General features: G+C 52.9%; 2 protein-coding genes across 3 annotated transcripts in view; both read right to left on the reverse strand.

Moving 5' to 3' along the window:
- LOC141930496 (mitochondrial Rho GTPase 2) overlaps window positions 1-1,823 on the reverse strand; it is a 45,173-nt gene extending 43,350 nt beyond the window's left edge. Inside the window, exons 1-4 of the mRNA XM_074841422.1 lie at window positions 1,766-1,823; window positions 1,061-1,155; window positions 790-966; window positions 372-510 (exon numbers count right to left, since the gene is read on the reverse strand). Of these exons, the coding sequence (XP_074697523.1) occupies window positions 372-510; window positions 790-966; window positions 1,061-1,155; window positions 1,766-1,775 (421 nt within the window). The 5' untranslated portion in view covers window positions 1,776-1,823. The remainder of the gene's footprint in view (window positions 1-371; window positions 511-789; window positions 967-1,060; window positions 1,156-1,765) is intronic.
- Window positions 1,824-1,948: 125 nt separating this feature from the next.
- On the reverse strand, window positions 1,949-26,195 carry CFAP70 (cilia and flagella associated protein 70). 2 transcript variants are annotated; one of them, XM_074841419.1, is made up of 28 exons: window positions 26,148-26,195; window positions 25,286-25,415; window positions 23,111-23,297; window positions 22,683-22,778; window positions 22,368-22,447; window positions 21,180-21,356; window positions 20,593-20,772; window positions 20,031-20,122; window positions 18,831-18,930; window positions 17,742-17,876; window positions 16,038-16,205; window positions 15,728-15,808; window positions 15,144-15,235; window positions 12,910-12,970; window positions 11,714-11,905; window positions 10,939-11,070; window positions 10,193-10,318; window positions 9,503-9,636; window positions 9,310-9,425; window positions 8,975-9,151; window positions 7,925-8,026; window positions 7,091-7,179; window positions 6,223-6,375; window positions 5,339-5,500; window positions 4,820-4,909; window positions 3,678-3,779; window positions 2,452-2,499; window positions 1,949-2,106 (listed from the first exon to the last, which is right to left on the reverse strand). In XM_074841419.1, exons 2-28 carry the CDS (start codon window positions 25,409-25,411, stop codon window positions 2,032-2,034), a joined length of 3,273 nt encoding a protein of 1,090 aa, XP_074697520.1. In that variant the 5' UTR covers window positions 25,412-25,415; window positions 26,148-26,195; the 3' UTR covers window positions 1,949-2,031. The 2 variants fall into 2 exon arrangements, with proteins under 2 accessions (XP_074697520.1, XP_074697519.1); XM_074841418.1 differs by having other exon boundaries at window positions 20,593-20,775.
- Between the last annotated feature and the right edge of the window lie 159 nt (window positions 26,196-26,354).

Consider the following 26,354-nt stretch of genomic DNA (forward strand, 5'->3'; position numbering starts at 1 on the left):
AAAGTATTTACCAGGCAAGACTTCCACCAGGCTTGGCTTGTCTGTGCCAAGATGGGAGATGGGAAAACTCGCCTTGTAGCAAGCAGTGCAGGGGTGGGGAAGGACAGACAAGCAGTCCCGCTGCCTCTGTGGACTCACACCCAGCCTGACACTGCACCCCACTGCTTGGGAGAACAGGGATGGGGGACATCCCTCACGGGAGCTACAGCTCCAACCTTCCCGCTGCTGAGGGTCTCCCACTCAGGACCACCACTCTCCACCCTCCTTGAACGCATCAAGTCAACTTCTGAAACTCAATTTCTTTCCTGACGATTTATTTCGGTGGCGATGCGCCAGCTGCCGTGAGCGGCAGCACCTCACACGCTCCTCACCGTGCCTGGAGGCCCCGGCCGCGCGGTCGCACACGGAGCCCTCGGCTGCTCCGCAGACAAAGGGGAACTGCAGCCAGGTGGCTGTGGATCTGAACTCCTTGAAGAGGTTGGAGAAAGAGATGCGAACCACCTGGTTTTCCTGGGAAGACAAACACGCAAAGAGCTTTAGTCACCCTGGTGGCTTCGGCAGGGAAATGCTGCAGAGGAGAAGGCACGTGGCTGTGTCTCCTGTCCCCTCTGGAGAGGCCACGAGGATGGAAACCATCTCCAGCCCGGGGTAACCCACCAGCAGCAACAAACACCTGCCAAATGCCGCACGCCCCCAAGCGCAGAAGACCACCGCTGCCACCCCCATGTCCTTCAATGGGGCCACGACGCTAACGACGGCGGTTTAACGAGGCCACCCCGTGTCACGTACCTCGGTGGTGACGTCCAGGTGGACGACGAAGTGCTTGCGGGGCATGGGCCTGAAGAGCAGGTAGAGGTAGCGCCCCGCCAGCCCCAGCGACTGCGTCCCCGACCGGGGCAGCTGCAGGTAGCTGCTGGCGGGGACGGAGCCCCGGATCCGGTAGACGGTTCCCTTCAGCCTCGCGTCCTTCCGAAACCACAGGGAAGGGGGACGGGGGGGTCAGCGCGGCCCACCCGTGGCCGGTGCCCCCCCCACCCCGCGGTGCCGGTGTCCCCGTTACCGTGAGGGCGGCCACGTCCCCCTCCCTGGCGGAGCGCTTCCACTCCTCCACGCGGAAGTGCTTGAAGATGTTCAGGTAGGGGCGCTGCCAGGCTGCTGGTACCGGCACCGGGATTGGCGAGGGGATGGTACCCCCGCCCGGACGCCCCCCGTTACCCCCTGTACCGGGGACCCCGCTGATGGCTCCGTGTCTCAAGATCCCCTGCCCTGTTGGCACCCCGTTATCTCCGTGCCCCGAGGCCCCCCAGCCCCGGTGATGCCCCCGTTATCTCCGTGTCCCGAGCCTCCCCACACCAGCCTCGGTGACGCCCCCGTTATCTCCGTGCTCCGAGTCCCCCCAGCCCCGGTGCTGCCGCCGTGCTCGGTGACACCCCCGTTACCCCCGCACCCCGAATCCCCCCAGCCCCGGTGATGCCCCCGTTACCCCCGCACCCTGAATCTCCCCAGCCCCGGTGATGCCCCCGTTATCTCCGTGTCCCGAGCCCCCCCACCAGCCCCGGTGACACCCCCGTGCCCCGAGCCCGCTGTCGCTCCCGGTAACGCCATGCTCCGAGTCCTCCCGCCCCGGTGACGCCCCCGTTACCCCCCCACCCCGGTGACGCCTCCGGTATCTCCGTGCTCCCAGCCCCCCCCCCAGATCCGGTGTCGCCCCGTGTCCCGCCGCCCCAGTGACCCCCCGGTACCTCCGAGGCCCCCCCCCCGCTACCTGCCGCCATGGCGCGCGCCGCCGGCTCAACCGTCCCGCGCGGCCGCCGCCAATCCGCGCGGGGCAGGGCGGGAACGGCAGCGCGTCACGTGACCCCCGCCCCGCCCCCTCGGGCGCGCGGGAAATGTCCCCCCGCGGGTGGGGGCGCTCGGGGGCTATGGCGGGAGAGACGGGAACGAGCCCTCGGGGCACGGGGGGTTTATGTGGGATGGGGGCAGCGGGGGGGCGCGGGGCGGCCTCCCCGGAGGACCGGGGGCTGGGGGGGTTCAGGAGGCCGGGCTGCCGAAGCGCTGCTGGGCGGCGCGGATCTCCCGCAGCAACGCGTCGTTCCTCAGGCCCAGCTGCAGGAAAGGAGAGAGCAGGGGGTCAGGCAAGTCCAAGGGCGCCCACACCCTCACCCCCCTCCCCGCTGCGGGGCTGCGAGCCACCGATCCCCTCCCCCCGGGGGCTCCCCAGGAAGCAAAGGGCCGTTCCCTCGTTCCCTCGCTCTGCCGGCACTGAGCGGGGACGCAGACGGGAGCTGAGGGCAGGAGGTCGCCCAGGGCGGCTCCTCACACCCCATCTCCTGGGCCACATCGTCAGATTAAACTTGCAGGGGAAAAGGGAACCCTGGGCCGGCTGCCGTCCCGCTGCGCCGGTAGCCCGTGGCCTGCCCTGCCCGCCCCCAGCCCGGTGCAGACCCAGACCTTGACAGTGTATTTGTAGCACTGCTCTGCCTCCAGCTGCCGTCCTCCCTGGAGAAACCACACAAGAGCAGCTGGTGAGGAAATCATCCCGCAGGGAACGCGCGGGTTCGCAGTGAAATCATCAGTAAATTCGCAGATGACACCGAGTGAAGCGGGAGTGTCGATCTGCATGAGGATGGGGAGGCTCTGCAGAGAGACTCGGGTAGACTGGATCAGTGGCCAACGTCAACGGGATGGGCTTCCACAAGGCCAAGTGCCAGGTCCTGCACTTGGGCCACAACAACCCCCTGCATGGCTACAGGCTTGGGGAGGAGTGGCTGGAGAGCTGCCAGTCAGAGGGGGACCTGGGGGGTGATTGATAATGAGCCAGCAGTGTGCCCAGGTGGCCAAGAAGGCCAGTGGTATCCTGGCTTGTATCAGCAATAGTGTGACCAGCAGAAGCAGGGAGGTGACAGTCCCCCTGTGCTCTGCACTGGTGAGGCCACACCTGGAGTGTTGTGTCCAGTTTTGGGCACCTCAGTACGAGAGAGATCTCGAGGTGCTGGAGCGAGGGCAGAGGAGGGCAACGAGGCTGGGGAAGGGCCTGGAGAATAAATCCTGTGAGGAGAGATTGAAGGAGCTGGGGCTGTTTAGTGTGAGGAGGAGAAGGTGAGGGGAGACCTCATCACTCTCTACAGCTCCCTGAAAGGACATTGTAGAGAGGTTGGTGCTGGTCTCTTCTCACAGGTGATTAGTGACAGAACAAGAGGGAACGGCTTTAAACTGCAACAGGGGAGGTTCAGACTGGACAGGAGGGAAAAATTTTTCCCAGAAAGAGTGGTCAGAGTGGAATAGGCTGCCCAGGGAGGGGGTGGAGTCACCATCCCTGGATGTGTTTAAGGGTCGTTTAGATGAGATGTTGGGGGATGTGGTGTAGGGGAGAACTTTGTAGAGTAGGGCTGAGGGTTGGACTCGATGATCCCAAGGGTCTTTTCCAACCTGAATGATTCTGTGATTCTGTGAAATAACATATTGTAAGAAAGCTCAGCACGGAGGACATGCCCCGGTGGAGTAAGTGCATCAGGCGATGACAGGCAGGGAGGAAGGGCACTGCTTTGGCCGGCCGAGCACAGTCCCCAAACTATTTTTACCACTGAGATCTACAACACGTTCCTCAGGCTCATGAACAGATGCCAACAGACCCCCTGCTCTGTCCTGCTGGTGGGGGGAGCTGGCTGGGCACTCACTTGCAGGCAGATGAGGGTGAGATATCCCCACACTTCAGCGTTGGTGTTATTTAGGGCATTGGCTTCAGAGAGAGCATCCTCTGCTTCCACCATCTCTTCCAGCTTGAGAGAGAGAAGGAGAGGTGTGGACAAAAGGCAAACAGCAGGCAGAAAGGGCTTCAGAACCCAACGGGCATCTGCTCTAACAGCCAAAAAAATCAGTGCAATAAAAGCATCTGGCAGGGTTTTCCTGATAGGGATGCAGGGAAAGGATTTAGGGCAGAGACAACCAGTTCTCCTCAGTGCCAGCGTCCAGCTCTTCCGTCTGGAGCATAAGCCTCTCGCCACTGACTCCCGACCCCCATGGGAGCACACGCTGTATTTACAAATCAGCCCCCAGCTGTAAGGGAAGCAGCACAAACGCCTTCACCTCCGCCTCTGGGAACCAAGTGGTCCAGCTCCACAGGGAAACATGGCTCTAGTCCTGATCCTTACTCCTACTGCACAGTGGCTCCCGGGAGGCAGCGGTGCTCCCAGGCCACCACTCACCTCCCTGGCTCAAGTCCGGAGCCTCCCAGGAGGTGACATTTGGCCAAGGGGGAAACAGAAGTTCAAGGTCCTTCCCTGGGTGCATCCCTCAAGCCAAACTCCCTTGGAGGCACCTCGCGAGGTGCACCTCTGGGAGATACTGTGCTGCTGGTGGCTGGGTGTCCTTGTCAGCCCTTCAGAGGCACTGGATTCCTTTGGGCAGGGAAAGCACCGAGATTCCTCCCTGCTGACTTTCTGCTCAATTCCATCGCGGTGACATGCAGGTCATGTGCAGGCAGGCACTCGGAGCAAAGCCCGGGCCCAGATTACGTGCTTGCCATGACATCCTGGGGAAGGAGGTGCTGGCAGGTCCTGGCAGCAGGACGACTGGGGGAAGGATTCCTGCTCCCAGAGCAGCTACCGAGGGTGCCTGTCCTCTGACATCTCCCATATAAGCAGCCCGGGGTGCCCCGCTGGGACTGTGACAGCACAGGGCACACGATGGCCTTCAGGAGCATTGGTTTTGCAGGCAGCCAAGCTTTACTTTATCAAAGGGGATCATGCAAAAGCAAACCCTGCATCCCATGCCACAGAGGCAATTAAAGCGCAGATGACCTGAAGGTAATTGCACTTACCCTGTAGCAGGCAATTCCCACCCCCAGCCAGGTGAGACAGGACGCAGAGTTCTTGCAGGCAAGCAGGTAGGTCTGCTTCGCCCGGCCGTACTGCCAGGAGAGAGACAATCATGTTTCTCTCTGCATCAAACGCATCGCTTTGCAGACAGCCCCCCCTCTCCTCAGGAATTTGCCAAACACCCCATATCTGGTAGGGCTCAGACACCCCCCGTCCCCACTGCTGCTGCGGGGGCTCTGTGCTGGCAGGTACTAATACAGTAATGTAGAAGTCACCCTCATTGCTAGGATGGTGAGAAATGGCTCAGCTGCCCCCTGAGACATTGCAACTGGGACTTGGAGCTGGCAAAAAGGCAACAGGGCAGGTCCATGCTCCAAGGAGTTGAGCACTCCAGAAGGGTTTGCTGTGTTGCGAGATCTTGGCTATAGCTACAGAGAATGGTGTCTTGTACTTGGGGTCTGGAATCTCCTGCTCTTTGTTTTGTGGCAAATTCCTTTCCACCACTCCTGCTGGCTCCTCACCTCTTTCTCTTCCAGGTAGATGGAGCCCAGGCGCAGGTAGACAAAGTGCATATCTGCAGCATCCTCCAGAAAACTGATGGTTCGCTCGTAGCACTCCTTTGCATCACTGAAGTCCCTCTTCAGGTAGCACAGGTGCCCTTTCTGAGCCCAGACATTTGGATTCTGTGCACACAAAACCAGGAGTGAGAGAGACATGGCTGGGAGACGGGAGGGAGAGAGACGTGGGAGAGAGGCAGGGACCCTTGTCACCAGCAGAAAGGGAGAGCTGGCTGGTGCAGATTTTACGTACAGAATTAAAATCAAGTCAGCGGGCTGCCTGCATAACACCAGCAATGGGGCCCCCCTCCAGCCTTTCCCTGCACGGCACCCTGGCCTGTGCAAGGCTCCCAGGTATGGTCAGTATGCCAACAGCATTCGGAGGTGTCAGCTTCCTTCTGCCTTCCATTCAACCTGACTCCCCAAAGCTGCCTTCCCTCTCTGCTGAATAGCATCCTTGTTTCTCATGAAACAGAGTCTGACTCACCAACAGAGGGAAAGAGGATCAGGATACACATGTTCAAAGGGAAAAGAAAGGCAGACGCTGCAGAGAGAGGAGTCCTCGCTCAGAAATGCTGCCTGTCTGGGCAGGAGAGGACAGAAGGCAAGTAATAGATGGGTTAATGAGGAGGGCCGTGCTGCAGCCACAACCTGATGTGGTTCATCAGCTATGATTGTCCTCCCCTGCAGAAACTGCTGCAGACTAGCATTAGAATTGCTCGAGTGGAAATGAAGCATGGGCTCTGGGTTCACAAGCAGCAACAACACAGGCAGGGTCTGCCGTGGTGTTCGGCCAGTGTCCTGCTTCGGGACACCGTGCTGCACCCCGGGAACACACACAGCATTACCATGCAGTCAATCCTAACAGCCTCGTGGAGACATTCTTCACATTTGGAGAGATCTTCCCTCAGCAAGGAAGTCTGGGCCAGCACCAGGTAGTATGCACAGGAGGGATCTCCCTGAAGGCTCAGCAGCTCGTGGGCAAGCGCCCTGTGAACAAACTGTGGAGGAAGAGCACACCGTCATGGTTCGGAGAGCAGGCAAACCACGGGCACCCCCAGAAGTTGCAGCAGGAACACTGACTCACACCTATTTGACTTCCATGAACAGAAAACAAACAGGAGATTCTTTTTTCCCCTCCTTTGAGTATTCACCTCCTTTACTTCTAGTTCTGTTTTGCTTTAAGCAACTCTTTCTGCCATGTAAAATTAAGGCAGCCAGCATCATGTGGCAGTCAGAGTGATCTCACAGAGATGACCGTGTGGGACAAGGACATTCCACAGGTGACACAAAAATTACTCTGACATACACAAGCGTCTGAAACAAGAAAGGAGTACTGGCGTCTTGGAAGCACCACAATAATGGATCTCATCTCCGAATGTACAGAGAAGAACAAACACATCTGCACTTGGCTGTTCCCTCCGCGGCAAACAGTGCTGAGCTGAGGCACCCCGAGAATGTCGCCTGCCTGAGGTGACTGTGTCCCCAACCAGAATTTCAGTCTGAATACTCTGCCTGGCCACAGTTTTGCATTTCTGGACAGTGGTGGTTTTGCTGCTTCTTGCGCTTGGCATCTGGGGTAGCCACAGCTTGTTCTCCAAGCCCAAGTAGGGGGCTTGCTGGAGCTTGGTGGAGTTTGCCACCAGCTCCTTGGTAATAACCCAGGGAAGGAGACCAAACCTCCCATCCCACTCCTCCACTCCACACTGAGCTGACCTGGATGGCATTGACTTTCATCAGGAATTCCACTGCCTTCATGAAGATTGTGCAGGGAGATTGGCCGAGGGCTGAACCAGGGGATGGTGCTGCAAGAAAACGTGTCTCCATCAGTCCCAAAGTGGGCTTTTTATTTCTGAAGCAAGAGCAGGGGCTGAGACCCTGGCAGGGACAGAGGAATCCCAGCAACACGGTGTAAAACCCAGGGGGTGGCAGGGGAGGCTGAAGCAGCGATTAACTCCGCATTTCTTTCTGAAGGGCTTAAGTTTTGTAAGAGATGTGAAAAGAAACAATGCTCCTCACCCACTAGTTTTCCAGTCCAAACTCAAAGGAAGAAAAGCTAGGAATTTATGATTGAAGCTTGTTGGAGTTAACTAGAATGAGGCTCCTGCCTCCCCAAACCAACCCAGCGGGGCCTCAAGCACCCAGCACTGCCATCTCTTTGCCACCCACTGGAGGAGAGTGGAGCTGTAGAAGAGGAAGATCACACAACACACGACCAGAGGAGATCTGTAGGGACAGTTTAAGAGCTGGCATCTCAGGAGGGAGACATCTGAGCAGCTGATGAAGGCCGCTGGGTGCCGTGACATGCAGGAAGAGAGCTGCATTCACCTGCTGGCTGTCCATCCTGAGATGTGCTGCTCTGAAAATCAGGATGAACCTGCTTTGCCTAGAGATTCCCTGGCTAGGGAGAGAGAACAAGCCTTGCTGTCTTGCCTTGGCATCAGGATGGCCACGGCTCAGTGCTCCTGAGTTACTCCCCTCCCCACTGATCGCACAAGGCCATCTCTCAGCACTGGGCTCTCCCTTACACACCAGGCCCCATCCTCTAACCTTTCGGGGCTGCCTCCGGTGCAGTAGCCTCTTCCCCGGGTGCCACACAGGCCAGCTCCAGCACCTCTGGCAGTTTGTCAGCTGAGCCGTCGGGAACTCTCTCTGGAATGAAACCCCCAACAACCATTAGGTGCAAACAAAGAGTTTGCCATAAACTGCCCAGTTTGGAGCATGATTCCACAGAAATGAGGAAGAGAAAATATAAAAGATCCATCAGATTTTCAGAACTGGGAAGAAATTTCTTTGCAGGAGGCAATACCTAGGTCTGGGGTTTTGAGTACAAGATTACCATGTGAAACTAGAAATGGGTATAAATGAGGCAATATCTCTTCCCTCATAACCAGAAGGGCCAAAAAAAGGCCTGCCTGCCTGAGGCATGGTGGTGGTGGTGGTAACATTAAAAATAAAGCCAGCCAACATTTCCTGCAGCCTGGCCAAATATTTGAGACTCAGGACAGAAAGTTTTGGCTCAGGGTGAGGCTGGACTCAGCAAGGCTCCAAAGGACCCCTGTTCAGGATCACCACTGAGCAGCTGCTTTGCCATTTGAATTGGTGAGGCAGTGCTTTCCAAGCTGTGTTGGGAAGTCACAGCAACAGCTTTCATGAAAGCTAAACCGAGATGACCCTAATGTACGACTGTCACAGGGGCAGCTCTGCCCTCCCAAAGCCTCCAAAGCACACTCGCTTCCTCCAGCCACCCTGGCCACTGCCCACACATTGCTATATCAGTGACACTGGGCTAGGGCAGAAAAATAAATGCAAAGACTGGTCCCTCTGCTAGGCTGCAGGTAAGACAAGGTACTGGCAGTGCTGCTTTCAGAAAGCTTCATCATTTAAAGCAGCACACTTGCTGCTGCTGTCTCTTGCTGGTGTAGTTTGTGGTCATCTATTCTAGCTCACAGTCCACCTATTTCTCCTTTATCCTTTGTATTTCTCCTCTTAGAAATACTTATAAATTTCTTCTCCCTTGCACTGTTCCCCATCTCCCACACTGCTCCGAGTGCCCTCCTTGCTGGTGCTAGGGCACCTCCTGGTTTTGCCTGGCATTACCTGGCAAGCACTCTTCTGGCCCTGGGCTGGGAGACCTCACACACCCAGCAGAAATGTGCTTTTTCCCTCCTTCTCCCACAGCAGCCTCAGGGATGCTCCTTTCCTTGGCGAGCTTCTTAGCCTCACGGAAGGCTATTTCCGCCTGAATATTATTATTCTGCAGCTCATAAAACAAACCTATGGGAGACAGAAAGAGCCACATAAGTAGGCACTCGACCATTATCCAAATCCTCCTTTAGCCCTCAGATTAGAGCAGGGAGAGGAGGATCAGGGACAGAAGTGATGCTTGGCTCTATAGGAACGCTTTGAGCACACAGGCTGCCTTGCTTTTGTACCTGAAAGTGTCCAGGCTACAATGTTGGATGGCTCCAAGCAGCAGGCATCCTCAAAGAAAATCTCTGCCTCTTCATAGTGCTGCAGCATGACAGACACAATCCCACAGAGCAGCAAGCTGGGGACAGGGCTGGACAGGTTAACCTTGCAGGACACCCCTCACCCTCCCACCCACCCACCAGGAGCACACAGCACCTCTGGATGTGATGGGGGTCCAGAGAAAGAGCCTGCTGGAAGCACTCCTGGGCTTTGGTTGTTTCCTCAAGCAGGAGGCAGAATGCCCCATAGTCCAGCCAGTACTGGATGTTGTGCTGGTCCTGAGCTACCCTCTAGACAAAAGAGAACATTGCTGGAGTGAGGAGTGCTGCAATCATGCTCAGCACACACAATGGACTGGGGAGACAACTCTGGAATGACCTCTGGCCACCCAGCCCAGTTTAGCAACAATCAAGCCCTTGTCTATCACACGCTAGGATTTCCCTTAACTGGGATCATGCTGGGCTTCCTCTAAGCCTCCTTCACATAACACATGTCCTCCAGCTTTAGCAGACCTCCTCTAGCCTCCTGTTAGAGGGCCCAGGGTCCCCAGTGCTGACCCAGCAAGCCTTTTGGACCAGCTCGTCCCATTTCCCCTGGCCTCAAGGCTGAAGTCCTCAGTGATCTGGCCAGGCTCTGTCTCACATCCTCCAGAGAGCAGCATCTCCCTAGAAAATCCCTCAAACATTCAACCTGAGTATCCTGGTCGTGTTCACCTCCTTCCTCCCTACACAACAGTCAGGGATGGCTGAGCTGTCAGCAACAGGGGCCCCACACCGCCGCGCTGGCGTGCTGGCTGCCAGCCCAGACACACAGGGGATGGGCAGGAAAGAGCAGGGGCTCCTTTACCTGCTGGTGGTAGAGAGATGCCAGCTTGTAGTCCTTGTTGACTTCAGCTTCGTGAGCAAAGAGCCAGAGCTGCTCCTCGGTCGTGCGGGACAGAGGAGTGGGAGAAGCAGCTTCCTCAGACAGTAGCTGGTAGAGATCAAGACAGAGTGTTAGCCCTGGGGAGGGTAAGAACAGTTCATGTGACCCCAGAACAGCAGCAGTCCCCAGTCTGGCATTGTGCTGAGTACAGCCTGGTATGGCTGGGGCTGGGTGGGTTGGAAAGGCAAGCTGTCCCAGCTCTTGTGTGTGCTGGGACACATTCCTGTCATTCCCAGGTACCTCTGTCACACAGGAACAGGGCAATATCCATTATTTGCAGCTGTGACAAGTAAAAGCATCCCCTAGATCAAGAACATGTCAAACTTCTGTGGTGTCACTCACTGGTGACCCCAGCTGATGCGGGATGGCCCCCAGGTGAGAGGCAGATGACACAGCCCCAGCCACCCTCACCACGAGCCAGCTACAGCAGCTTTTACTAATGGCATCTGGCACACATCCCACGGTCAGGATTTCGTAGCAGTGGGATACAGATGCCCTGGACCCTGCCCCTGAGTGTGGCTCGGGACTCACATGTGATAACTGCAGCAAATGAAATCATAAGCCTGCTTCTGTCTTGAAGACAAAAGCCCCCCAACTTCACTAGACACAGTGTCTAGCCCTGGATCCACTGGGAAGTCATGTCCCAAGTCACCCAGGTTTCTCCCTACCTGGTTCAGGGCAATGTGCATCTGGTCCACGAGGTACACATAGAGCTCACTGAGAAATGCCTGTAACTGCTCCTGGGACTCAAATGCCGTGGTCTTCAGGTATTTCTCCCTCACAATCTTCACAACAGCATACTGTGGAGACATGTGACTTGGACAAGGCAGGTCCCCACTGCGCCCCCCACCAGCTCTGTATTCATACAAAGCCAGAACACACTGATTTTGCCCAACGCTCGAACTTAGTTCTGAGGAAGAAATCCAGCCCAGCACTGATAAAAGTAAAAAAAGCAAGCAGGGGTGAATTCCCTTCCCCCCTCCCAGCCCCATCTCTCCCTGACACACCAGTGCCCCTCTAGAAACATGTGGGAAGGCTCGTCCCCTCAGCACAGAGAGGGGGTCTCCAGGCAGAGTGTGGTCAAGGCCAACCAGCTGAGAGAGGGGAACCCCCTTTTTCTGCCAGGGTAGGCTGCGAGTGTGCAAGAGCAGCCAGCTTTGCCTTCCTCAGGCTATGAGCATGGGGCAAATGGATGTAATCATTTGGAGTCTCCCCCCATTGACAAGGAATGGATCTGCTGGTGTGTGACCAAAGCAGCTTGGTGCCTGCTCTGTTAGAGGAGAACCTGTCCCCTCCATGCCCGCTGCAACAGCCATGGGTGGCAGGAAGGGATTCTGGAGCAACACATCACCCTAAGTTACCACCATGGAGCAGCAGTTCCCCACTGGGAAACTGCAAGGACAAAACAAGCAGGGAAGCAAAAAGCACACATGGACTCTTTACCTTTAGCTGTTCCTTAAAAGCAAAATATTTCCCAGAGCTATTGAGCTCGAAGTTGAGCTGACGTTTCTGTTCCTCCAGGGTTTGGTGGTCTATCACTCCCTGGTCAGGCAGCTGCTTCCCAAAGAGCTCATGGTATTCACTTAGGATGGCAACAGCAATGCTCGTGACACGGTTGTGATAATCTTCCACGGCCTAGGAAAGAAATAAATAATCAAACTTCACAAGTCACTTATGCCATCAACCTTGAAATGTATTTTATTTGTCAGAGCCCACGCCTCCCCTAAACTCTGCCTGACTCAAGTCTCAATTAGTCTGTCACGCATCCTTTCCTGTCCATGCCCAAGGGCTGTGAAAATATCGACATGTAAATACAAAAGAGCTCCTTCATCATTAGATATTGCTTCTGCTGTATTTTTCAATCAGAACCCAGTATTTCAGTCACTGTCGCCTCTTCTATAGCAGTATAATTGGCTGGAAGTAAAATATATCTCATTTGCTGGGAGCCTTTTAAACCCTTGGGCCAGCCCTCTTCAGCAGAGTCTGTAATCTTCATCATGTCGGTGGCAGAAGCTTCCATGCGCTGTGATAATCAAAATCTATCACTCTGTGCACTCCAGACAGTCCAGCACAAACCAATTCTGCAGCAGCACTGGAGTCAGTTATTGAAGTGCTGCTTTTTCCCCCGCTGTTGCTTTGAATTTACCATCGGTCAGGGACCACTCGAGGACATTCTCCTTCGATGGCTGCTCTGTACCCACGGAAAACGAGCCAGCGCTCTCAGACCATTTTCTGAGGATGTCGCACACACAAAAGTCCTCAAAAATTCTGGGTGACCCGAGACATGTCTGTCTGGGTCTGATGAAGCACGTGGACTGCCTGGGGTAAACATAAGGTTCTGGTAGCCTCTTTCCCCACCGTCCTGTTTCCTTCCAAACACCCCCACGCTGCTGCCTTCCCTGCCTTTGCTACATCTCCCCCCCTTCGTATGGGCTGCGAACATGAGTGACGCTGCCCAGGAATGATTTCCCAGTGCATACTACTGCAAAGATAACACATCCAGAAGTCTTTTTTTCTGCATATTTCCTCTTCAAACCTCATCTACATGTTGCTGTGGGGCTGAGACTGAGAATGAAGATTCTCCTGTGTGAGAGGGATGAGGGCAGGATGAGGTGGCAGAGCAGTGGCAAGGCACGTACCTTCTTGGCTCCTGCAGTCCGGGGAGGTAGTGGAGCGCGAGGAGGAATCATCTGCTTGACCCTGTCAACGAGAGGACAGAAAAGATCAGCCACATACACTGCCAGCAATGTCAGCTCGTCCTGGGCACAGGCAGCCTGTAGTGTGAGGGCTCCATCCTGTCATCATATCCCTGAGACACCTCACAGGGACCCAGGGGGGAAACTGAAGTCTCAGACCAAGAATGAACTGTGAAGACCAGGCACCTACATTCAGTGCTTGTAGCTCATCACAGTAGTGTTAACATTTGTTATTGCTAGCAATAAAAAACACTCTCCTAGAAAAGCAGATCTTCTTTAACTCACAACCTCCTGGGTCTGCCAGAACAGCTGTAAGAAAGGTACCAACCTGATAAAAGCTCTGAAGAATTTTATCACTGTAAACCCTCGGCCACCCGATCCATCGGTTCCCAACATCGCACCGTGTCACCTCATTGACTCCTGGACACCATACCAACCCTGTCTGTACCACTACTAGAATTACAATGACCTTTCAATTATGGATCAAAAGCCCCTAGGATTACCATAATTTTTACTAAGATTTTATTAAAATCTGTGGTGTCAAACCAGCGTAGACTCATTGGGATTTTTATCAAGATTTCCTGCTTGCTGCCACCAAAACACCTTCGGTCCTTAGAACACAATCCAGCCCACCAAGCAAAGGTGTTACACCCCTGTGATGGCTCCTACCCAATTAGCAAAGCAAATTGCTTATTCCCTGCCAAATATAAACCACTCTTACAACTGTTCTGCCAGCTTACAGAGCCCCTGACCAGCTGCCTTCTCCAGGTCCCCAGCCCTGCCCACTTCTCCCACACAAACCCCTCTCGCACTCTCTGCTCTGTGGTCTAGTGCCGTGGCCCTGCGTGGTGCCCTTGCTCTGCACAGACCCGTCACTGCTCCTCGGGAAGCCACAAAGCCTGAACAAGTGGGTAGTGCAGCTCCCATGCTCACAGTCCCACCCTCACCCAGCCTCAGAACAGCATCCGACACCGACGTGTTACCTCCGCCAGCGGTACAGATGAAAAGCAAACTGCTTCATTTTCAGATGAGAAAAAGAAAACCAACAACAACCTGGGGAAAGCAAGCAAGCAAAGAGGGCCAGGCAGAGGCTGGCAGAGGATTTTGGATGGAGCCCAAGAAAGCAAGCTATGGTTTGCTACTAAGATATCTATTTAAAAATCCTTCCAGAAAAAGATCCACTGTTGATCTCACTTGCTAGGACACATGTATGTGGCATCAGCTGGAGCCCCCCAAGACAGAGCCTTTCCCACAACTCAGCAGGGCTCATTTTTCAGGCCTGACATCTGCAGCTGCACAAGGCAGGTGAATGAGGAGGAGCTACTACTGCAAGTTGCAGAAGAGTAGAAACGGTATAAAAAGGGCCAGGAGAAGGTCTGTTCTAAGGGGTGGGGGGTCACATTCCTCAACCTGTTCTTCCTAGAAGACAGCAGGCAGCACAGAAGACAACACACATACTTTCTATTCAAAGAATGGCTGCTGCTTATGTTTCTGTTCGAGAGGCATACCACCTGCGCTTGTTATACTGTATTCATTTTCTGCATTTTCTCTTTTTTATTCAATAAATTATACATGCTAGGCCTTTCCTAGACTGTAACACAGCAGGGCTACCACTGGACAGGAGGAAACTGCCTCAAATCAAACAGACAGTGGAAAACTCAAAGCAGCAGAGATGAGAGAGCAGCTCTACAGCAGAACAACATGAAAACTAACGTAAGAGCTGAGGAATGGGTAGAAGATTGTGAGAAAACTTCCGAAAAGGAAAAAATGACAGAACGCTATGGTGAGGTTACAGCAGCACTACCCAGGGCAGTCCATGCTGGTGGCCAGTCCCGATCAAGCAGCTGAACATCACATGCAAGAGGCAAGCACACGGGGATTAACGGGAAACAAAGCCCGGTCGGGAACGCAGACACTGTTGTGCTGCTCTGGTGTCTCTTTTTGAGAGGAACGGCAGGGAGATGCCAGCTCGGATGAATGCAAGTGTTTTCCCAACACACCAGATGCAACCTCTTAAGCAGTCTGGCCAAATCCTCCCCCTGATTCCAGTGGGCTTTGGCTCAGGCCCTCAGCTGGTCCTTAGGGAGCGCTCCAAGGGGGTGGCTCGCCGTACAGCCCTGTTTCTATCCTGCAGAAATGAGCTGTCAGCCCCGGAGTTACAGCACATCCTTACGCACCGTCTGGTGAGCTCCTCTCGCAATCGCTTCGGTACCAAGGCCTTGTCCAGCTTTATCTCCATCATCAGGAACGTTCCTGCTTCAACGTATTGCTGTGAAGGTAAACATTGCTCTCTCAATGTCATGCTGTCTAGAGCCATTACTGGCATGATGAAAGACTGAGAATATAGGTACAGATCTTCAGCAAATGCTCTTCAAACTGCTCAGATACAGCTTGGTTTATAACCTGCCCTCCAAATGATTTACAGCAGCAAAATTCAGCTCAAGAAACCAGTCAAGGAAAAAGGAGAAAGCCCAGATAATCAATATGCTTGCAGAATGAACATGCATTCTAGATGTTTTGAGGAAGAAGCCAAAGTATGAAGGAACCCTTTTAAATAAACACCTGGTTATTTACAGAGACCTTCTATAGCCCAATGCTAGACTGCCCCCCAGCTGGATGTCACTGGAAGAACTCCAGGACAGCACCTACGTAAAACATTGTCCAACTCACTCTGGAAGAATTTAATTGCGTGAAAGGTGTGAGACACTGGCGCAGTGATGGTCTAGCAGTCTTTCCTCCTCTTTGGAGATACCATAATTACCTGTCCATCAAGGCTGAGATATGTGACATTTTCAGTTTCTACAGTGGCATCTGACAACTGGATTTTGGGGGCGCTGGACATCTATTGAAGAAAAAGAAAAGACGGCTCTTGTTTCAGATTCAATAAACCTCACGCCTTCACAAGTTCAGGGTGCGAGTTGTACATTTGTTCAGGCAGCATGTACTAAAATTTCAAGATAATGAGTATCTCTCACTTGGCTGAGGCATCAGCCCCTGGTTTCTGCATGCCCCAACTACCTCTGATGTGGAAATGGAGCAACCATGTTGCAATGTGCCTCTCTAGACCTTACCCTTCTGCTGGAATCCTTATCTCTGGTGAGTTTCTCTTTGTCTTCCTTCTGAGTCTTGCTGGGAACAGCTCTGGAAGGAGGAGTACTGATTCCTGAGGTGCACGACTCTTCCTTAGGCAGACCGATCTGTGTCCTGAGATCCCGGAAAACACTGTGCTGACTTTTGGTCTGAAAAAAAAAGAGGCAACAGAGGGAATCAAGGGACAAATTAGGCTTCCCCACCCCTTCGCCTTAACCTCTCACATCACAAAACACATTGTCAGGTCCTAAACGCATTAAGAAGCTATTCAACCTCATCCTCCCCTCCTACCAGTGCTCAAGGCCAGCTCTGATATCGTACAGCTGTGAAGCCTCAGGTCAGACTATGAAAAGAGCTGCCCGAGAAAGCCTCACTAGGGTCTCCCTGCCTTCTCTTGAGAGCTGCATTTTCACTGAGGCACTGGCCCTTGATTCTTGCCTGAGCTATGTGGTAGATATGTTGGAACCCAGCCCTGTGCTGCCCTGACCCACTGGCCTGAATTCCCAGCTTGATCCTGGACCTGCCTCACAGCTATGGACTTGCCTGGTGATGTGGACTGTTAGACGAATCTGGCTACCCTCACCAGGTCTGCTCTGCCATTTTTTGCATGTCCCCACCTGCCCTGCAGTGATTCTCAGCTTCTGGCTCACCTTCTGGTGTGGAGCAGCTTCTCTGACACACGTCAGTGAATTGCAAGGAACGGGTTTTTCAGATTGTCTGTTTACACACTGCTTGACCACCTAGACAGGCGGTTCCCTCCCAGCCCTCACTGTTATCTGGGCTAACAAGAATTGACAAGAGGATGGAGCAGCTGTACCAAGACCATCTAGACCAAGGCCAAGGAGCAGCCCAAAGCATCCACAAAACCAGAGAATGAGAACGACAGGGAGAGCAAGTGTCACTTCACTTCTGACAGATATATGCTACAGGACAAGTAGTACCACGCAGCAAGAGGCCATTAATCACGGTGGCGAAGCAGAGCCCAGCAAACAGCTGTGTGCCTAGCCCTGCTTTCCAACTGCCGGCAGGAGCATGGAGGCCGGGAGAAGGGCTGTAATTCACCCGGCTCCTGTGGCCTAGACAGCAGCACTAGGGGGGTGGTGGGCAGAAAAACCAAGCTGTGCATCTGCCCTCCTGAAACGAGCTCAGGTCTGTTCCAGGAGTACTGTGGGAACATGGAGATGTAACTGTCACTCTTAGTAACAGAAGGGGGAGAAACGCAAATACAAATAAACCTCCGTGAGCTACAGCTGAAAGAGCTCCAGTGACAGCTTTTTTGGTTGTTGCCTGGGGTAACGCTATCCTTTTAGAGTCGTCTAAACGTTATCCTTTTAGAGTGTTTGCTCTTCCCAGCAACGCAGTTCATTTGCCCATGTTCCAGACTGGGGAGAGAGGAGCATTCTTACAGCTCTCCCTGCTCAGCTGCTGGCAGAGAAAGGAGTGGACTGAGATTCAGAGCCTCTCTCAGCCCCCAAACCTGCTCCTGCACGCCCAGAAATCCCCTGCCTTTGAGAAGTCTGCACATAAAAGCTTGTCTCGTTATTTTTCTCCATCACCAGAAAGGCAGTGAAGTTTCAGAGCCAGTCTCTGAGTACCACGCTGCCCATGCTGCCTGCTCCCAACCCCGCTCTGCGCAAACACAGCTGCAGAGCTGGAGCCGAGCTGGCTGGCTGGTCTGCTCTCACCTTCTCAAACACCTCGCTGTCCTGGTAGGCAAAGACACGAAAAGCGCCCCGGATCTGCTTCACACCAGGGCACAGCAAAGGCACCATGTTGACATATGCCACGCCATGGAAGAAAATCTGCTTGTCCTCATCTCCCTGGAAACACAGAGCAAGGGACAGAGATACTGAACGGACTGTTACTCTCTTTAAGGAAACAAGGTCACCGATCCCATTAAGAAGAGGGCATATAGCAAACTGATGCACCTGATGAGCCAGTGGCTCTGTCACTGGCACGCAGCCGAGACAACCTGGATGAATACACTGGAGTCATTCAATATGTAGAATATCAATTTTATCCCACTCTCTGCAGCTACTCTCTCTAATACCCACACTGTGACATTCCTCAGGATGGTCTTTTTGAGATACAGCTGCAAAATTATCAACCGTGTGGTTAGAAATCAAAGGGACCCTATCAGAGCCGTGCATCTCAGGTTTGACAGAAATCAGGTAGTTAATGGAGGTCTGAGAGTCCAGGCTAGCAGCAGACTGGTGAGGGTAAGGAAGGAGGATCTCCATCAGAGCTGCAAAATCCTGGCACCAGTGAGTGTTGAAAGGGATTTATACCAACTTGTATGACTTTGCCCTGGAACAGATTAGGAGCTCTCATGTGATCAGCTGCCAGGAACAGAACCACTAGCTAAGGGGCTGTTTCTTTGTTAAACCACCCCAGTTTACGTGCAGAAGCATATCTTATTTACACCCTGAGAAAGAAGGCATGAATTTCTTCAAGATGCTCCAAAAACCCATTGACCGAAGATAATCTTGGAGAATTAGCTTAATTCTCAAAAAGCACCCTCTCCCTGACCCCTTTCCACCAAGCTACCACAGACCATCAGCAAGAACTCTGTATGCTATAAGGAAAAAATATTATCCTTTGTCTATTTAACAGCTCTATAAGGCTGATTAATCCCTTTACAAAGCCTCTAGCTCTCTGACTCGCTTTGGCTGGTTCAAGGCTGGTTTTGGTATTACAAAGGCATTGAAAGGAAAATGCTCGATAACGCAATGCTGCTCCACAAGCCAGAACAACATATCCCTCCCCACTTTTACCTTGTCAGCTTTGCTGGTTTTGCCTTTGCTGGATGAGGCCACAGACATCCTGCAGACCTCCACGGGCCAGTACTGGCACTCCGTGATGCGCTTCTGCAGGCTGAACACAAAGGAGGGTGCTGAGAAGGTGCAGAAACCGAGCTGGAGAGCCACCCCACCCTCCTTTCTGCCCCAGCAGCTCCAAAACATCCCCCTCTGGGTTTGCTTCGTCCCAGTCCTCCCACACCAAGCACCCTCAGGCCACTGGAACATGTGTGCTTTGGGGCAGACTTGGTACATTTTCTTCTCCATCCGCTGCTGTGTGCATTTATGGCATAACCACCTATAATACAATTGTGAGAGCAACATACTAGGTTTTCTCTCTCCCCTGGTTACTTCAGGAATGAAACGATTAAGAAGGAACATGATTAACTTTGGTATAAATCCTGAATTGCACAGAGCAAGCGGACCCTGAGCTCCCATTCAATGTGCCTGGGTAACTCTGAAACCAGCAGGCAGGCTGATAGAAGTGTAGGGGGAAAAAAAGATTAAAAAATCAAACCAGATGATCGAAGGGAGTATTTCCACATGAGGAGTAATTTGGCTGTGAAACTCATAGCCATGATGCAGCTGAGGCCAAGAACGTAGCAGGATTCAAAGAGAAATGGGATACTCATCCTGCTCGTGAGTGTATCTGGAGCCAATAAAGGTAACGTTTATGAAGTAAAAAAGAAAATGAAGAGAGCCCACACAGAGTGAAAGGATTTTAATGTGTTGGGAATTCAAAAAAACTTAATTAGCAGCTCAGAGGAGAGCTGTGTGGGCCACCTTATTCCATGTCTGTTCACCACAACTCTGCTGCCCATTCCTTCAAACCACGGAGGGAAGAGTCACCAGCTCCAGTTGCTGGCAGCATGAGCGAGCGTTTACAGCCTGGAGACAGCAGCTACAGCCAATTCATCTTCTCCCACCGTAGCAGAAGGTAAGCTGCTGCCAGCAATTAAAGGCAGTTAGCTGCTCCCTTGCTCATGTGAACACCTTTGGCCAACAGGCAGCCCCAGGAGCCACAGGAGGCGAGGCAGAGCCACGGTTTGATCACGTAAGAGGTCTGAGAGCACCTGCATGTTGCTGCTCCCCTGCCTTAGGTCACTGAGCTGAGTGTGTTCTGGGGTTGTTTCTCCCCACCGCTCCATGCTGGAGGGAGGTTCGCAGGTCCCTTACATGGCTACTGCAGCGGGATCCAGGTAACAACGCCTTTCCGTGTCCCATACGATTCTCTTCATGCTTTCTGCTTGGATCCTAAATTCTCTGTCCTGTGAGAAACAGCAAGTGGTCAGAGCCAGGACAGCAACCTCCACAGCCTGCATTATCCCCAAGTCATCCCCAAAAATGTTCCCTGGGAGATTACGTGAGTCAGACAGAGGCGTCCAACTCACCATAGCCAGGCCACCCTAGCAGAGTAAGTCAGCAGCCCTTCCTGCAGAGACCAGAGCCCATTAGTATTAAGAGCCTGGCTCCCAAGGAGATAATACAACCCGCAGCCCAGCAGCTCAGGCGTGGGCAGCTTTCTGGGGAGCAGACCTCCCACGTGCACCCTAGGGAACTCTCCTGCAGTAAGTTAGCACACCCGCTGTCCCAGAGGAACCACCTCCGTGTCTGCACACTGCGCAGAGGACCGACCACCCGCCTTCCTCCCGTAACAAGTCTCTGCAAGTCTTTCTCAGTCCCCTCAGTGAGACCTGCTGGTTCTCTTCCAGCCACGACACTGCCAGTCCTTCCTCACCTCTCTTTTGTTGAGCTCTCCATCCTCATCGTCATAGGGACCACCAACAATGAAGGAGTTGGGTATGCTCAGAGCACCAGGGGCCATGATGTTAGCAAGGGGCCATTTTTTGGGCCGGGGTAATGGCTCTTTTTCACCAGCAAGCTTCAGGATACCATTCTTGAAGAGCAAGGGAAATTCCTTCTAGAGAGACATGAGAATGAAAGGACTTGCATTTCCAACATGAGCAGGAGCAAGGGCCAGCTGCTCCAAGCCGGGTCTAACAAAGTAAAGCAGCAGTGCAGGGGCCTGGCTTGGAAAACACACTCTACCACATGCATACAAAGAATGGAGAAAAAATAAATAGTCATGTGGAAAAAAACCTGCCAGTTTCAATGCAAATCTTGCTGAGCAGACCTTCGTTTGTGTTAAAGAAACACGTCACGCCGCAGAGACCCTGAGCACTCGCAGCAAAGGCTGCCCTTGCACAAGCACAGGAGCTGTACACCCCACGAGCCTGGACGCTTGTTCCATGGTGCATACTGTGGGAGAACAACCCACTTTGTAGCAGGCAAAACCCCTCACACTGTGCCTGGACCAATCCTCACCTCTTCAGCTGCTGGTACTTGCAAGCAAGCCATGTAGTTTTGCAGGGGTCCAGTGGCAGCAAATGCTTCGGGGACGGAATAAGCTGCCTCCAGCGTGATGCTCAGGAGGTTACCATTTGCAAACTGCGTTGCAGAAAGCAGGGGCTCTTTAGTGCACACTGCCACTTCAAGGCCACCCTGTGAGACAAGGATAAAGTAGAGCCAGTAGCTAGACAATTATAACTCTCCTGCTCTTGAGGGAGAAGCAAGCAGAAACCCAAGGCCAGAATGTATAATGTTACCTTATTCCTCACCTCAGATGTAAAAGAAAACAGACCAGCACAGGAAAGGAATTTCATGATCAATTTGTCTGAATTGTGATAGTGGTTTGTTTAAATTGGTGCCTGCTTGAGGCATGGCATATGCCCCAAGGGTCTCATAAAACGAGCCAGGGAGAAAGAACATCAGGGATGGAAAATAACGATTTTCCCCCGGTGATTCAGAGCATGCCAAGCTAGAGCCACACTTTGACTCTGCCCTATCTCCACACGCTGTGTGCAGTCTTTAATTACCTGTCCCAGCCCTGGATGGATGGTGTGCAACGAAAAACCAGCTGGTCAGCATTTATTATCTCTCCTCCCTAATGAGTGCCCCCCTGCCTGGCTTACTATGTAACACCTCTCAAATACAGCAAAGTTAATGCAATGTCCGCCCCTCCAATTCATTCGCAGTGCTAACTGCAGGCAGACTTAGGAGCAAAATTAGACACATTTTCCCAGTCACATACTTAATTCGTTGCTTTATTCACTGGGTACTTTTCAACCAGCTGAATGACCTTGCAGGAAGGCAGTCAGAGTTTGTACAATAATGGACTCTGAGACATTTTATCCACAGAAAGGAAGACTAATAACGTTGGGCAGGTAATCCTGCCTTTGTCTTTTTCTGTATTTTCAGCACGATGCTTTCCATCTTGAATATTTTTTCCAGAGCAATTTGGTAGCTGCACACATTAACATTTCCTAGCACGACCTCACCTATCATAGGCAACTAGGGACAGACGTCAATGGGAGTAGGAAAGGCCTCCAAGCTTGTAACGTATAGGGCCATAACATATCCGTGATGAGCTCGGCAGCTGAGTCATGCTCGCTTTCCCATTAAAAAGCAGCAGAGAGCCGAATGAGCGAAGGAACAGTTCCAAATTCCACATACCTTGGCCTCTGGGTGAAGGCTCTCTAATGGAGAGGCAGGTACTGCATACAAAGGAGCTGAGACCTTAAATGAACACTGTCCTGGGAAGAAACAGGAATGCAAACAGCATAAAGTAAGACCCTCTGTAAAGAAATCAACTCTGAACACTGAGCTACTGATGTCACCCCATCCTCCTCCAGACCCGGCTTTCTACAGATGCTACAAAGTGCATTTTGTCCAAAGGAGGTAAGTTATAGTCAGGGGTCCATAAGCAAAGAACAAAAAGTGCCAGGGAGTCAGAAGTGGTTATGGTGGCTGTGGAAGTCAACGCTGTACCTTGCAGCAGAGGTAGAAGGTCCACCACAGCTTGGCCAAGAGGTACAGTCTTCTCCTTCTGTTTCTTCTCCTTTTGCAAAACTTCTACCACTGTCACTAGAGAGAAAAAAAGAGAGGAGCTGGTACAGTTTCTCAGACAGCTTCAGACCAGCAGTTCAGGGGCTGCAAAGGGTCTGTGTCAGCTCTGGCACACACTCCTACTTCATGTCTCAAGGCCAACAGCAAAGCCCAGGAGCACAGGCCAACATGAAAGGGGATTCTTCCAGCTGGCAGAGATGGGAACAGAAGTGCTGACACACCCCCCCCCACCCCCCCCCACCGCTGCTGAAGTGCTATTCTTGAACGAGTGACTCCTGCAGCAGGCAGGCAGGGCGCAGCAGCTGACAGCACCCACCTCCAAGGAGGGAGATTCAACGTCAGGTACTTACAGAGCACAGGTTTTTGTGCAATGTCATCCAAGGAGTTGGGCCCATTGGGGCTGCTCTCAAAGCTGGTCATGAAATTATAGTTTGCTGTCCCGTTTGGCAAGACATCAGTCTTGGAGGATTCTCCCAAGATTACTCCGTTGTACTCCACATGGACCAGAGTAACTGACACATTGCTTTTGATAGTTTTCTGTCAAACAAACAGCACATTAAGTACTTGGTCCTGCAGCAACAGGCCCAAGGTCAAAGTTGCCTTGGGCAGGCAGCTCAGTTCAGTGCCCGGGACAGGGTTCACTGGTGGGGGTCTTTGGCTGTTCCACTACAGGAATGGGGAAGAGGAACAGAGCTTCGTCATCCTGAGACTTCACCCTTCCCTGTCTCTAGGAGGGAAATTTCCTGCTCCACCATGCTGTGATGTCCCAAGAATTATCAAGAGCTGTGGCAGGGGAGATGGAGAGGTCCAGGCTCCACCCCAGAAAAGGCAATGAAAGACACATCTAAAGCAAATCCCAAAATACCCCAGTGATATTTTTGTGCTTCCAGGATGCTTGAGACTTTTGTCATCTCCTAAGAAAGTAGCTCCTGAGCTACGTGGCTGAGCTCACAGGACACCTGTGTATATCACGTGGCTGCAGAATGCCCTGGAATCAAAGGGTTCCAGCAAGCTCTTTGACAAGCTCTGCAATTTGTTTTTCCACTTGCTTTAAGTAGAGATGAGGAGATTCGAATTTTAAAATGTTTCCACAGAGGGGCTTAAACAGGGGTGGACAGGGATGTGAGAACGCAGCACATCGCAGAGGGGATCCATGTGCCCCCACAGCCACGTAAGAAGTGCTGAGACTGGCAGTTACCGAAGGGCCTCCCTGCAGGAGAAACACGGTTTACTTCTCGTCCAGGGAAGAGCGGCCACCGCCCTGAACACAACGACTGCTGTACCCAAACCCAGCTTTTCTTTAGTCCTGAGCCGCAGGGACACCTAACTTCCACGGGCCTCTCCCTCAGCTCTCTCTCTTCATGTCACTGGGATAATTAGTTCCATATTGGCTCTTGCACAAAAAGAGTTCACTTGGTTTTAATTTTCAGTCCTTCTGTCTCCTTGAGCATATATTCTATGAATGGCTAAACAGAAGAATCCAATTAACCTTTCTCTGTACCATTAATTACCCTAGACTCCTCTCTCATCCTTCTCTACATTACCTCTAATTAAGCAGATTCCACACTTCTTATAGCTGGAATGTTTTTCATATTCTTGTCCTTATAATTGCACTTTTGTAACCCTCTCTCCTTTTGCCATAGCCGTTTCTCAAGACGGAGCAATCAGAACCAGAAAGCAACATTCCAGATGCAATCAGTCCACAGGTCTCTTCTTTTCAGCACTGCTTTTCCTCCTCTTACCTTCTACTTCTCGCCTAAGATGCTGTTTGCTGAATCTATCAGTGTGAGAGGTATTCAAACACTACAATGTAAAAACCTCAAAAAAACAGGCAGGTGCTTGTGGTTTGCTTTTTTTTATCTGCTGCTAGAGCAGAAGCAGGGATTTGCATTTTTCTGCTTGCGGCAGTAGCTGAGCTTCTCCTCCGCATTCCCTCCCAAATGCCAGTTCCTTTAGAAGCCTTTAAGGACAGCTGGGTGTATCACGCAGCACATGGCAATCACAGTAGTCATGGTTTGATTGGAACCAGCTCATAGTCTTGCCCTGTAACTGCACTGGACCCACTGTCTTTTTAAAACTAGAGCCATCCTATTGGTTTCAATATGATGGATCATATTGAAACCACTGTACCTGGGATGAAAATCTGACTTTATATCCAAGGTGAGATCTTTTTAGAGGTATTTGTCTCACTGATACACATTTTCACTGTGTTTTGCTTTAAAAAGTTGCCATTTACACACAGTTAGGCAAAGAAGGCAGAGATACATTTCAACGGAGCATCTCTGGACTGCTGCTGAGGATGTGAGTTCCCCAAATTACGTGCATCACAAGCCTTTACTCTGGACAAACAAGCCCTCAGCGCCGAGGAGGAAGCCACAGTGTGGCACCACTGAATCTCCGATATCCTCGCCACTCCTTCTTATAGTCTTATCACCTCACGCCTGGTTTTGAATGGGATCATAGCACACAGAATTGCTCTGGCCTCGCTTATTAAATGATAAGAGACATTTTCAAAGGAACTTTACCAGGCCCTGCGCCTTCAGTACTGTGATCTGTACTGGTGTTGCTGGTTGTGACCCGCTGGGAAGAGCTGCAGCAGTGGGCAAGGCAGAGGACTCCTTTCTGGCAGACAGCCCCGCAGGGACCTCCATGGCTCTGCAGGAAAAAGAATGAGGAAAGAAACTTGAAACTGCCTTATTCCTCTCCCAGAAACGTCTGCAGGCCACAGCAGCCGTGGTTGCTAGCATTATTCAGGTCTTGGCTGTCAAAACACCATTGAAAGCACAGGGCTTTGTCAGTGATGAATCTCTCATGAGGAGCAGGGGGAGGACAGGGAGAAATGCAATATGAAAATTATCCAGCTCTGTAAATTTAACCCAGCTGCAGCTCTCGGCTCCTCCATGCACATGGGAAGGGTTCAGTGTGACAGGCTGCTCATGGCAGGGCTCTCCCCAGCACGGGGTATGGCTCTGGGCTCTCTTTTGCTTCTTTTTTAACTGAAACGGGAGCCTGCGGGGCTGAAGGCCTGAGGCTGCCAGCCCATCCTCACACGGCTCCCACACACGGCCAGGGGACCTGGCTCCATCCTGCACCGCAGGTTTTCCCGCCGTGCCTCTGGAAATCCCTCTGGAGGCACGGCTGGGCCGAGGACACCCCTGTGACCCCGCCACACTCCGGTCCCTCATGTTCCCCCAGCTCCCCCCGTCAGGGTGTGGGGTACCAGCGTCTGCCCCGAGGCCGGCAGCCTCCTCAGCTCAGCCTCTTCCCGTGACCGACGGGCCCGGGGCCCCTCACGCCCCGGGGTGCGGCCTGCAGCCCCTCACCACACCGGCCACAGGAGGCCGCCGGGGGCGCGGGGCGGCGGCGGGGCGCGAACCCGCGGCCTACCTGCCTCGGCGGAGGGCCTGCGTCGTGTCACCACGGCGACGCGGCTGCTCCCGCGTAGGCCCCGAAGCCTCGCGAGATCCCAGCTCTGCATCACGTGTGTGGGGGGCGTGTCCGTGAAGCCGCTGCCGCCGCCATGATGGGTGCGGGCAGCCCTCACAAGGCCCTGGAGGGCGGCCTGTGGGGCGGAGGCTCCCCCCGACCCCACAG

This window comes from Strix aluco, chromosome 15, assembly GCF_031877795.1.
Source record: "Strix aluco isolate bStrAlu1 chromosome 15, bStrAlu1.hap1, whole genome shotgun sequence".
Classification (NCBI taxonomy): domain Eukaryota; kingdom Metazoa; phylum Chordata; class Aves; order Strigiformes; family Strigidae; genus Strix; species Strix aluco.

Excerpts from the sequence above, each read along its gene's own strand:
- CFAP70 (XM_074841418.1), bottom strand. The coding sequence starts at position 25,411 with ATGGAGGTCCCTGCGGGGCTGTCTGCCAGAAAGGAGTCCTCTGCCTTG. Across the intron at positions 10,319-10,938 it reads TGCACATTGCCCTGAACCAG|CTACTGTCTGAGGAAGCTGC; the intron begins GTAGGGAGAAAC and ends GATCTCTACCAG. Across the intron at positions 2,107-2,451 it reads GCTACAAATACACTGTCAAG|CTGGGCCTGAGGAACGACGC; the intron begins GTCTGGGTCTGC and ends CCTTTCCTGCAG.